Raw genomic sequence first — 13,895 nt, forward strand, 5'->3', positions numbered from 1 at the left:
AACTAGTAAGTAAAGTGTTTTATAAATTACTTAATTAAATATAATTGCTAATTTTGACAAAAATGATCCTTATTATATTTTTTATAGATTAACATAATGAAAATACAACATTAATAAGCGAAAACTTGATAGTAAATCTTTAACTTCTCAACTTCATAAAAAAAGTAAGACCAATATACATGAATAAAAGATCATAGATCAAGATGACTAATGAAAGGAAAAAAATTGCTAGTACAGTATCTGTTGTGTTTGCACTACATGCCGTAAAGGACATGACTAATAATCATTAATTACTGTACACTATTTCGAGCCCTTAGTTATTTTTAAATTTCGAACATATAAAACTTAATCGTTAGCAACTGTTCACATCGAATTTTAAATAAATGAAGTAATAGAATGTGATATCATTAGTTGTTTAAATATTCGACCATTATTTATAGGTATTATGTGAATTCGTCCATTCAACTTTTAATCTAAAAAATATAAATACATTTCAATTATATTTTGATTAAGAATATCTCTTAAGTACGAAATATAAATTAAATAGAATGTTAGAATATTAGAATATACATACAGCAACGCATTCAGCAAATCATATCAAAGTGAAAAGTTTCCATCACGCATCATACAGAAAGCTAGGTTGTGTTCGGATGCGTGTGTATAGGATATTATCCTCGTTGGTTAAAATTCACTAAGGTTGCATTCAAATTTAAATTAGCCGATACTTTTTCAAATACCAAGATCACATGAAAAAATTGATTTTCTAACAGTACATAAATTTTATAGTTTTTAATGTACAAATAAAACACAAATATTTCTGTTTTTCAATAATATAATATACGAATGTGCCTTGTATATGAGTTTACTGTATGAGTATATACACACTTTATTATGTGTATTATACATACTATTTTTATTATACTCATATTATTTTTTATGTATATTATTAATAAAAAATATAATCCACGCAGAGAAAGTAGAAAAGTTCCATTGTAAGCATTATCACATTCATTATACGCGTAAAAAAATCACGTTAGCGTCAAACATAATTCGCAAGGTCATTGATTGAGATAAGATTTTTTATCAATTGTGTGTATTTGTGGAAAAACTGTATTGCCCAAAATACGTGTTTTCTAGCAAATATGAATACACTTTCGAATATTTCTGCGCTTAATGATTTCTGTATTATAAAAGTACATTTTTCCAATACTATTGAATAGGCTTTGAACGAAATTACTGCAATATATGTAATAGCTTCAGTTCAGTATTACTTGACCAAAAATTTATGCAGATACATATGTATGTGTGGATTAATTTTCTTTCTTTGCATATTGTTAGTAATGGTATATATTTATATTTTATTAGCGCTTTCTTTTATCATTAAAATGTTGTCATTAAAATAATCCTTAACAATGTAAGGGACTAAAGAAATATTCAAGAAAAAAATCGTAACAAATTTTTTAAGCTTTTGTTTATATTCTTGACAAACTAGCGCGAACTAAGTTATACAGGTCAATTTAAAGACATGATCCTCATTAATGGCTTCTCACGAAACGTTGTGGTTTCTTGCATCAGCCAAGGACTTGAGTTCTTTTAATATTGTAAATGTCACAAACAGGTGTGGGACCGGTAGATGACGTAAAATATCCTCTTGATTACCCTTGCTCGTTTTTATTAAAATTTCTTTTTGTTATTAAAAGCATAACACGTGTTCCTATTTTTGTAGTTCTTCTTTTGTTAACTTTACTGAAATAGTAATCTAATAATTTGGAGCTGCAGATAATACACATGCAACTTACTGAACTTTTGAACATATTGAAGCAGATATACCTCATACCTCATAGTAATCTAATAATAATAAAGAATTATTTGTATATCAAAATTTATAGACTTATTATTTTAGTAATTTTATTACAAAAGGAACAATGTTGTTACATAATAAATTGTATTCTTGTATTCTTGAAGTTCCTTTTATCAATCAGGAATATGTATGATATATGTAAATAGCAAAAGATAATTACTTTCATTAAATTTATTTTTTTGGTATAGGGTCTCAAATCTAAATGCATTACTATATTTGTTGTGCTTTCGTGAAATTATAATCATATAAAATATTTATATATAGATTTTTATTTTATTTCTAGTATATTAAAAATTTGTTTAGTTTGCTGAGGTTAAATCTATCTTAAACGTTTATATCATGAATGGAGATTCAATTTTTTTTACTCATAAATAAGAATGTATCTGAAAGTGCAATATCTTTCAAACATTGCATCAAGAACAAGAATTCCGCTTCTACACCTTTTATAATTGGAAGGAAATAAAAAATGGTAATTAGGCGATAAATTTATTCGTAAGTTCACATTTATCAGTCATTCATTATTAAACTGTTTAACATATAATGCACACTCACAACCTTTACTGGCGCTACCTTCGTAAAGGAAAATGAGTAGAAAATTTTTATATTCAAAACTTGTTATTAAAATTTCTTTTAATAAATTATATTGCACAATTTTATAAACAGTAAAAAGAGTATATTTTGTTTCAAAATAGAGCGCATATGTACATTTTGTTCGTATTACATACTGGAAAAATAAACATTATTGTTACATATTATGAAAATACTCCTGTTATAAAGTATAAAAATTTTATACTAGATACATAACTAGTTTGGATTGATGGTTTAAGGAAGTTCAAAATTAATCACTAGAACCATCTCAACATATATATTTATCAAAAAATATAGTACTCCTAAATACTATAGTAGTTTTTAGGCAAATATAAAATTTTTTAAATTTCAAGTATAGTTTTAAAGCTTTAGCATTATATAAACACTTTTCTCACAAATCTATTAAATTTCTCATTTATAAAACTTTTTGCTTCGATCAGATGCCATATCACGTAGCATTTGGCATGGCTTAAATGCATCACCATAGTGGCTTTGAAATTCTTCCATTTTATGTACTAATTTATCAGCACTGTAAAAATCTATCCAACGGAAAGGCCCACCAGTAAATGGAGGGAACCCTAATCCAAAAACAGCACCTATATCACCCTCCAACTGTAAAAATATTTATGTTTAATAAACACAATATAATTTAATGGTTTACTAATGCGTTCGAAATTTTGTATTACCGGATTAGCCAAAATATTTTCTTCTAAACAAAGTACTGCTTCGTTAACAAATCGAGACACCATTCTTAACTGACGATCTTCGACAGATGTACTTCCTTTTGGTTCAAGTTTGTATTTCTTCAAAATGTCTAATGCCGCAAGGTTTATATTTCTGTTCTTAACATTAGATTCATATATATATATTCCCTTGCCGGACTTTCTCCCTAAAAATGACATATATTTCCCTAAATACATCTATAAAAAGAATAAAGTATATAAAACACATAAAAAACTGAATACCTAGAAAACCAGCTTGAACCATGTCACTGAGTATATTTACATCTCCACCTCTAAAACGTTCACCTAGTGCCTTTACAAGGTGCGCACTTATATGAGCGCCAACATCGATGCCAACTTCATCTGATAAAGTAGCTGCTCCAACAGGAAAGCCGAACTTTTTACACATACTATCTAGATCTATAGGATCCACACCTTCCTGTTTTTATATTGAGCATTACATTTTTCAGTTTTCTTATACTATACAGTATAAAGTATGAAAAAAATAAAAGTATTACCTGCATTAATCTAATAGCTTCAGATAACATAGCAGACAGAATTCTTGTTGTATAAAATCCAGGACCATCCCCAACAGTAATAACTGTTTTTCCTTGTTTTAAACCTACATCAACTGCAGTTTTAATAGTTTCAGCAGACGTACCTTTATGTGTTATTATTTCTAACAATTGCATTTTATCTACTGGAGAAAAGTAATGCATTCCAATCACCTATAAATACATTTCTCTGTTACATCAGATTAGAGAAATAATATATAATACATACCTTATCTGGACGGCTACTACCAGCAGCTATTTCAGTAATAGGAATTGCTGATGTATTTGTTGCGAGTACACAATAATCTGGAGTATTTGCCTCAATTTCTTTTATAACTTTATGTTTAATTGCAATATCTTCAAATACAGCTTCAATTACAATATCTGCATTTTTAAATGAATTATAGGCTAATGTGGAATCAAGTTGAGAAAGATATTTATCTTTTTGAATGCTAAAAATTAATTTTTAAAATTAGAACAGAATTCGGAAATCAGCGGCTCTTTAAACGCGTACGAGTATGATACATTTTTAATGAAAAACTAAAAACTAACTTGGAATACTTCTTTCGTTTCACTGCAGTATCCAATCCCTTTTGTACTTGATTAAAACCACGGTATAAACCCGCCTCACTTGTATCTTTCATAATTACATCAAAACCTTTATCTATGCTTACTTGAACAATACCTGCTCCCATAAGACCAGCACCAACAACAGCAATTTTTCTGAAATACATATATGAGATCAGTGTTCTATAAAAGAATTAGTTATTTTTATATAAATATCAATGTAATGCATATCAAAATATCCATACTTAACAGCATTTTTGGGTGCCCCAAAACGATTTTTTTTACATGCTGTTTGTCCAAAGAATAAACTTGTAAGACCCCTGCATTGAGATGTAACTGCTAGTTCACCAAAGGCTTTAGCCTCTGCTTCATAACCAGCTTTTGGTCCCTTATCCATACCAGTACGTATTACATCTAAGATTTTAAGAGGTGCAGGATACAATCCCCCAGTCTTTTTCATTACTTCATTTTTTGCTCTGGTAAATACTTGATTTTTTACAAACTCATAGGATAAAGCAAAATTCATAACTTTATCCATCAATGTTTTAGGGCTTCGATCGATTTTTAATGTTCCATTTGCAAGATCTTTTGCAGCTCTAATAGCAGTCTCTTCTAAATATCTCATAGTACTGCAAATATATCAATGAGATACAATTTTTCTTTATATAATGGAGATACAAATTTTATTTATTTCATACAAATGCATATGAAATTAACAACTCTTACTTTTCTTCTGGTGTTCCAATACCAGGACCAAGACGGTTTACTAAAATATCTACAAGTCCAACTTGCTTAGCTTTAATTGCTTTAAGATTTTTGCCAGTAAGAGTCATATCTAAAGCATTAGGAAGTGAAGTTAATTGAGGTAATCTTTGTGTACCACCTGCACCAGGCAAAAGACCTAACATTACTTCTGGTAAACCTAAACTAGTTTTTTGATCATTTACAGCAAGTCGATAATGACATGCCATGGCTACCTATGTAAATTAAATAAAAGTGTCTATGATTAAAACCATAGATACTGTAATATAGTAGTATATAAACATATTAAATCATATACCTCAAGACCTCCTCCTAAACAACTGCCTTGGATTGCAGCTACAACTGGCTTTTGGCTTTTCTCTATTGTCTCTAAAACTTTCTGACCATCAGAAGATATTTTATAGCCATCTTCTGAAGTCTTAAAACGTTGTATCATAGTAATATCAGCACCAGCAATAAAACATCCTGGTTTTCCACTTATAAGAACTACTGAATTTACAGCAGAATTATGTTGTACAGTTTTTAAAACATCCACAATTTCGTCCATTATTTCTCGATTTAAGGTGTTCACCTATATTATATGAAATGCTTATTATTTTTATTGATCTTCCCTACTACTATTTTCAAACTATTAATCAGACAATATATCAATATATTAATGACAAATAATATAATTATATGTTAGATGTATGTATTTATTATATACCTTAACTCCTGGAGAATCTAAAGTAAGAACTGCTACATTATCTACAACTTTGTATCTCAAATGTTTTGTATTTACTTGGGTACTCATTGCTCTTATTGATTTGTATAACGCTAAAAATAAAATTTATGATCAAATATAAATTCTAAAGCTTCTATTTCTATCAGTCACTTCTAAGTCAATATTTGCCATTTTATAAATATTCATTTTGAAGTTTTATCTATTTTTCAACCTTTAACTTAATCATAAATAAATGTTTCCTTTGTATTTATTATGAATTTGAATATTTCATGTATTTTGAACCTTATGTGACATGTAGATTACGATAAGTTTACTTGGGAGCAAAGGTTCATAAATACGATTATATAAAAATATAACTCTTGTTTTCTTATTTATAATTACCTGTTCGTACTACAACATTTTTGTTAATATGCGAAAAACTCGCAATAGCACCTAATAATCTATATTGTGACATGTTTTTACAAAATTACATGCACACGCCCCAAAAGATAGTTTTAAGTCAGCACATGGAATCACTGTGCGAAAGTAGAAACGCCGGTAACTACGCATGCGTGTAAATGTGGATATTAATCTAACCTACTGTATTTACTATACTCTTCAAGGACTTTGACCTCAACTTACTGTATCCTGATATATATAAAAATAATTAATAAGACAAAAAAATGATTAAAATTGTTTTTAAACATGAAAAATATAATTTAATATTACAATTGATATTTTCAGAATACAAAATGTATGATGTCTATTCTTTTATGTGTCATATGTATCACATAATATAGTATCATAAGTGTATGCTTTCGTAATGTACTTATTACAGAAAAATAACATTTGCTATTAATATTTAACATTAAATATTAAAATTTGAATTTTGAATGTTCTTGTGTAAATATTTTATATATCATTAAAACTTGTACATGTTACTTGATACTAATAAGAAAATTGATTATTAAAACAATGTATCTATATATGTATACATTTATTATTTGTATCATTTAATATCAGTGAATATTGTTCCTATGAACTTAATTCCTATACTTGCCTGTATTTCAATATTTATTAATTAGCAAGTACATAGTTTTATCATATCATGCTGTTCAACAGTTGGCTATTTTATTGCACCACTACAATCAAGATCTTGTTTGTAGCGCCGCAGACAATTACATCCTCGAAGTATTATTACAAATAAATACTATCACAGTTATGAACTGCGATATACACATGTTTTTCCACTTTAGTTGATTTGATTTGAATTAGTTGATTACCTGTAGAAAATAAAGTATTGCTATGATAGTCACACGTAGTTTTAATTCCAAACATGATTAGTATTGTAATTTTATCTATCTATTAAATTGATAATTTTGTAAGTCACGTAAAAATGGTAAGGGGATTTGTGAATTCGCATATTGTGTGGCATAAAAAGACATTACTTCTTAAGAACATTTCAACATTTGAAACAGAATATATTTGTTATGCTAAATATATGATGTAAACAGTGAAAAGAATGTTCAATGTTCACTTGAAATGAAAAAACTATTTGATGTATAATATTTATCTATTCACAACTGCATTTACAGCGATTTGTAAATCATATCTTTAAAGTATTTCCAATTCTGCAAAATGCTAGATACCAGAACATTTTCATATAAGAAATATTTAACTGAAGCTGTCATAGCTTTAGCATGTGTGTTTATTTTTTGTGAATATTTACTATATTACCTTGTGCTTATTCAGGTGAGTTATATAAATAACAAAATGATTGTAAAGATTAAAAATTTCATATGTTGTATTTAACACAACAGTGTGCATGGCCAGTTTTGGAACCACATAAAACTGATACAACAATTACTGAATCCACACCAGAAGAAACTCCGGTACATGCAATGTTTATAGCAGATACTCATTTATTGGGCTCAAAAAATGGACATTGGTTTGATAAATTAAAAAGGTTTGACTTTATTATATGATAATAAACAAGTAGTAAATTCTTTATACATTTTTGAAAGTAATTTCTCCCTATTGAAATCAATATTTTCTTTATGTAGAGAATGGCAAATGTATAGAGCATTCCAAACTATGGTTACTCTTCATAAACCAGACATAATTTTTATATTAGGTATGCAATAAAATTATATTAATGATATAATATATTGAAGATAAATTGAAATAATAAATATATTATAATTACGACAGGTGATTTATTTGATGAAGGACAGTGGAGTAGTTCAGCAGAATTTGACCAATATATACAAAGATTTCATTCATTGTTTTCAGTACCTAAACACACTCATCTTTATGTTGTTGCTGGAAATCATGATATTGGATTTCATTATGGTATTGTAAAATATTTTTTTTTATAACTATGAATAGTTTTTATAACTATAAAATGAATATGATATTTTTGGCAAAAAAATATTTCTTTAGCTATTACACCATACTTAAATCAACGATTCGTAAATGGTTTGAAGTCACCAAGTGTGAAAAGAGTTAGTATTAGAGGGAATCACTTTGTCCTAATTAATAGTATGGCATTGGAAGGAGATGGGTGCTTTTTGTGTCGTCCTACAGAAATTGCATTAAATAAAATTTCCAGTAAGATTACTTTTTGTTAGAGAAGTGAATAATTATGAGAATTAAAACTTATGTATAAATAAAAATATTTTTCAGCACATTTAAAATGTGCTAAAGATATGGGAAGTAGTTGTAACAAAGATAATGCAATTTCGAGATACAGCAGACCAATTATTTTACAGGTCAGTAAATGTTTCTTAAAATAAAAACGATAATGTAATATTTAAATTATAATTATAGCATTATCCAATGTATCGTGAGTCTGATGAAATTTGCAATGAACCTGATCAAGCACCAGATGAAATAAAAGATATAAAATTTAGGGAACGATGGGAATGTTTATCAAAGGAAGCATCTGAGCAAGTACATGAAATATTTTGCAAGGATTATTACAATAAAATTGAATTTATAGATTTTTAGTTTTATAGAATTTGTAGAATTTATAGATAGATTATAGAAAATCAACTTACAGCTTTTAGATATATTGAATCCAAGACTGATCATTAACGGTCATACTCATCATGGTTGTAGAAGAATACATAGAAAAGATATATTAGAATTTACAATACCATCTTTCAGTTGGCGTAATAAGGATAATCCTTCACTTTTACTAGTAAGTTCTACACATTTGAAAAAACTATTTAATATAACTTCATAATTTTATTACCATATACATACTTATAGTACTATTCATATTTCAGGGTGTATTTACCCCCAATAATTATTCTGTATCAAAATGTTACATGCCTGTGGAATCTACAGAGATCAAAATTTATGTTATCAGTGTAGTGTGTATATTTATATATTTTATCATAAAATGTAGATTGAAACAAAATCGATATTATCTTTTAAAGTTTCATTAAAGACATGTTTCTATTTATTAGTATTAATTTAAAAAAGTGCAGTAAGTAGATTATAAATAATAATTATAAACAAATTAAAACATAAAAATATAAGGCTCAAATTATTCATATTTTTATGCGTATCTTCATATATATAAAATAAAAATATTAGTTACATATTATTTACACTATTCAAAGTATAAAATATTTATATTATTTATTCTCATTATTATATTAATCAGATCAATAGCACATCTCAACTGCATTAAATTATTGAATACTATTTCGCTTTACATACTCCAATCTTCTTTTCATTATTTTATCAAACTACTCTATTGGAAAGGAAAATGTGTATAAATACATATAACACACTATAAGAATATTAAAAATCACAAATATAATCATTGCAACATGTACAAAACTTATATCTGTCTTATATATTTAATCAGCCAATATCAAAGATCTCATATATTACTGATTTACTAAACATACTTAATACTTGAATAATTAAAAATATAGATCTTTATAATTAGTCCAAAAGTGAATTGTTACGCGTAATTAATAAACATTTTATATGACATGACATTACGGAGAAATATACACCCCAGGTTATCCAAATGTAAGTGACATAATTTTACATCCTTAATGTTACATTATATGCATTCGATGCATACATGTCTAGTAACAAATGTCTACAGATATAACTTGTAAACTTGTTATTTTATTGCAATAAAAAATATAATAATTGTGAACTAATATTATTTTTGTATTTAACATTGACTATAATTAATATTACATTTATTAATATTTTTATATATTTTTTAATTTTATGTTAAAAGGAAGTAATATTAATATAGTCTATGCATTTTCTTTATACGAATATGTGTATTCTTCGCTGAATGTGAGCAGTACTCTGTTTTATAAATTATAAGTACTCTAATAATAACAAAATATTTATTTAAGATATGTAATAAACAATAAAAAGAGAAAATCATGTATTAATAATGCAATGAACTAAGTTATACATCACGTCCTTTAATCAGAACCTTTTTCTGTTCATTTGTAAGTTTTACATATTTTTCGTTATAAACAAAATAATTTTATAATATTTAAGAATATTATTTGGTAAATGTACTACTCATCTTTTTAATCAAATTAGATTAATCTAACGAAAATGAAACTATTGTACTATTTTGGTTTCATACATTTAATTTAAAGTAATTAAATATTTTTTGTAACATTGGAAATGTGTTACCTTCTTTAATCATTGATTTCATCAATGATTAATTTGACTAGTCTATTTTTACAGCAGCATATATTTTACGAATAAATGCATAAGCAGCAAAGAAACCTATTGTACCTGTTAATAACCAAAACGTTAATACCATTAATGCAGTGTAACCAAAATATAAAAGTGTTGGAATTAGTTCTGTTATTTCTAATTTTGTCATAAAATAAAAAATTGAGTAGGCTAGGACATATACAGCTGATCCTCCACTAACAATAAAGCTTCTCCACCACCATCGGTAATCCTAATAACGAATAAAATAACATAAGTATATATGCTATAAACACAATTGAAAATAATTGTTTATTACTCACTTCTCCGCATAACTGGAAATAGACCATAACTATGGATATTTGAGAACAAGAAATGACAAGTATACAGAAAACGAGGAAGAGGAATCCGAAAAGATAATAAAATTGATTTTCCCATAACGCTGTTAGGATGAAAAATAATTCTATAAAAACAGCGCCAAACGGAAGAATTCCAGCCATTAGCGTACTGTAATAATTATAATAAACATTTTGTTTATTATGAAATTAATATAATATTATCATTATAATGAAATTGATATACATATATATGTATATACATATTTCTTAACATGTTAATAGATAATTCTTTAAACTTACCACAGTATTGGGTTCATGTACCATAACTGATCAGGAACTTGTCTGGGAATTTGATTTGTTCTAACAGGATGTGTGAAAGGTTGTTTTCGATATCCAAAGAAATATCCAAGGTATACAAGAGGAAGTGATATACAGAACCATAAACATAATAATGCTAACATTGTTGTAAATGGTACTGCACCAGAACTATGCTTTCCCCATATAAAGAAATTTAAAAAGAAACAAGTAGTGAACACTATTCCAGGATACAGTGTTGCCGTCTATAATAAATTATATAGTAATATAGTAAATTTTATATTATTTTTATATCTTATATTAACCCATTTTGTCCTTACTAGTAATGCTGTCCTTCTCCATTTTCGACCACGCATTGTTTTATAAAGGCGCGCAGAAAAATATCCAGCAATTACACCAGAAGACACATAAAGAAATATTGCACAGGTTCCAAGTGCACCTCTACTGGCAGGAGAAAGCATTCCCAACATAGCAAAAACTAAAGGTATATAAGAGAAGTAGTATAAAAATATTTAGTAATGTATGGTATTCTTTCATACAACAATATAGAACCTTACATATTGTGATTAAAGCCATAAAAAATATTTGAATTCCACTGCCTATCACAGCGGCAAATAATCGAGGATTTGGTGGTGGTCGAAATACATCTCCATGAACAAGTTTCCATCCAGTTTCTTCAATTGCTTCATCTAAACCTGCTAAACTGTCACTTTCACCAGCATTATAACGTGCGATATCTCTCCTTAGTGTTCGAACCATGATCATTGTTAAGATCCCTATATAATTTTATTCAAAACTTTGTATATAAACTTCAAAGCGATCAAAGGACTTAAAAGTATAGGGTATGATGTATATTTACCAGAAAGGAAAATGACTACAATCAGTGAATTGATGATTGAAAACCAATGAATTTCAACATCGCTCATTCCCAAATATATATCCCATCTACTTGCCCAACTCACATCAGATTGTCTCCACTCCACAGAATATAAGAACAGAAGCTTGGTTCCTTTGGGATTAACAAATTGAGGATTTGCCTGAGGATTTGTGGGCACTATACAAGTATTTCTATCAAACTTTAGTTGGCTTACATCAACTGAACGAGCTTCTACTTCAAATCCAACTACTCTAAATTCATTTCTATGAAAAGTAAAAAAATAATTATAGTTTGAAACATCATTTACATATCAAGTGATGCTTTTTATACTAACTCTCCATATCTATGGTTACTTAATTTTAGTTTAAGATAATTATTAATGTAATATTGGTCATTCATGATACCACCCAAACGATATCCATGATATACAATTACGTTATTTGTATCTTTATGAACCTTTTTTGTTGCTGCTGGTAAATTATCAATTAACCTAAGAACAGATAAAAGTGACTGTAACTATATATTGATATAAATTATAATGCAAATATATGCTTACAAATGCACAGTATAATCATGTTGAATGCGTTCTATAACACGTTGCGACTCTTCTTCATTCCATGTCATAAGATTAGATGGTCCATGACATAATAATTTACAGCTTACATCGTCTGCCATTGATACCTCATATGGTGTATTTACAATTCTATATAAGAATGAATCAAATTACTTTTTCAGAATATAGTGATAAATAGGAAATCTTACCTGTCACCACGTAATACTTCTCCTAAATTCTCTGATTTGTAAATAAAAGTTCCATTTTTTGGTATACAAAATGGAACAGAATAATATTCATATGGTAATTGTGTATGAGTACTGGTCATTTTCACTGCTTTAACATCAATGTTTTGATGTTTTTTAAATTCCACAGGGGCAACACCAGGCACATAGAAGCCATTTGTTTCAATTAATAATGATATTATTACAAATATTGCACTCCCTTGTTTTAATCTTCCCTGTTAACAGAAACATAATATATGTGGTACATGTTTTACTATATCTTAATTAAATAATTGATATTTTTAAAAACGACTATATGTCCAATAGGATAAATTGAAACATGATTTATTTATAAATACAAATGTGGATATGCTCACATTATTTTCTACCAGAGATACGTCTTACCAATTTCAACCAATTATGAAACTTAATGACACTAATCCTTAAAACATTTTTTGACTAATTGTGATAAAGCGTAATTAAGTTTCTGACAGGACTAATGGCATTGTACTTTACGAATACTATGAAGACAGAAAATACTATACTGAAAAAGAACCGCCACATCAATTCAATAAATACTTTTATTTTGTGGTATTCAATCTTAATAACATTTAAACACACGAAAATAATAAACGAAAAATACTTACCATTCTTTAATATTGTTTTCGTTAAAGGCGCGCCACGCCGTACCTCTTACGTTATTCTTAATCGCTACTCGTAGAGTTTCTACTGCGTTCACGTCAAAAATGAAATTTACTTCAACATGAAGTTTGTTTCGAAACATTTGTTGGTAAAGTAATACAAGAATGATTCTTTATAAAATTCCCTAGCAGGTTTATTTCCAGTTACACGTACACGCACGGTCATATACATATGTTATTTTTTATACTACGACATTTATCAATACATAGTAAATAGTAACAGTAACATTTACCAATAGAATTGTTAAACCGAGAGGAACTTCATAATTTTCATAAGCGGCTACTTATATTTGATAAAATTTAGAAAAAATACAATAGATGAATAAAAACAAAATGATTTTCCTGTGCGACAATTTTATTTTCCTCTATCTAGCTCTTACTGCTCATATTGAAAACGATAATATTTATTTTAAATATTCT

The 13,895-nt window shown here is 27.6% G+C and overlaps 3 protein-coding genes across 4 annotated transcripts; 1 reads left to right on the forward strand and 2 right to left on the reverse strand.

Annotated features, from left to right (window-relative positions):
• Positions 1-2,333: 2,333 nt before the first annotated feature.
• On the reverse strand, positions 2,334-6,960 carry LOC126864222 (trifunctional enzyme subunit alpha, mitochondrial). Of its 2 annotated transcripts, none has more exons than XM_050615335.1 (11): positions 6,818-6,960; positions 5,761-5,870; positions 5,353-5,625; positions 5,019-5,269; positions 4,538-4,921; positions 4,278-4,448; positions 3,955-4,177; positions 3,690-3,899; positions 3,415-3,610; positions 3,136-3,338; positions 2,334-3,061 (listed from the first exon to the last, which is right to left on the reverse strand). In XM_050615335.1, the coding sequence occupies exons 2-11, from the start codon at positions 5,845-5,847 to the stop codon at positions 2,861-2,863; spliced, it is 2,199 nt and encodes a 732-aa protein (XP_050471292.1). In that variant the 5' UTR covers positions 5,848-5,870; positions 6,818-6,960; the 3' UTR covers positions 2,334-2,860. The 2 variants fall into 2 exon arrangements, with proteins under 2 accessions (XP_050471292.1, XP_050471291.1); XM_050615334.1 differs by lacking the exon at positions 6,818-6,960 and adding an exon at positions 6,160-6,382.
• A 406-nt stretch (positions 6,961-7,366) lies between these two features.
• On the forward strand, positions 7,367-9,229 carry LOC126864231 (metallophosphoesterase 1). The gene is made up of 9 exons (XM_050615357.1): positions 7,367-7,509; positions 7,578-7,723; positions 7,821-7,891; positions 7,969-8,109; positions 8,200-8,367; positions 8,443-8,528; positions 8,587-8,709; positions 8,819-8,959; positions 9,048-9,229. Exons 1-9 carry the CDS (start codon positions 7,396-7,398, stop codon positions 9,207-9,209), a joined length of 1,152 nt encoding a protein of 383 aa, XP_050471314.1. The 5' UTR covers positions 7,367-7,395; the 3' UTR covers positions 9,210-9,229.
• Positions 9,230-9,566: 337 nt separating this feature from the next.
• Positions 9,567-13,587, reverse strand: LOC126864224 (transmembrane 9 superfamily member 4). Its single transcript, XM_050615340.1, has 10 exons — positions 13,422-13,587; positions 12,760-13,010; positions 12,554-12,700; positions 12,332-12,487; positions 11,980-12,260; positions 11,678-11,896; positions 11,441-11,598; positions 11,106-11,365; positions 10,791-10,974; positions 9,567-10,720 (listed from the first exon to the last, which is right to left on the reverse strand). The coding sequence occupies exons 1-10, from the start codon at positions 13,422-13,424 to the stop codon at positions 10,481-10,483; spliced, it is 1,899 nt and encodes a 632-aa protein (XP_050471297.1). The 5' UTR covers positions 13,425-13,587; the 3' UTR covers positions 9,567-10,480.
• Between the last annotated feature and the right edge of the window lie 308 nt (positions 13,588-13,895).

The sequence above is a fragment of the Bombus huntii genome, chromosome 3, assembly GCF_024542735.1.
Source record: "Bombus huntii isolate Logan2020A chromosome 3, iyBomHunt1.1, whole genome shotgun sequence".
Taxonomy (NCBI): Eukaryota; Metazoa; Arthropoda; class Insecta; order Hymenoptera; family Apidae; genus Bombus; species Bombus huntii.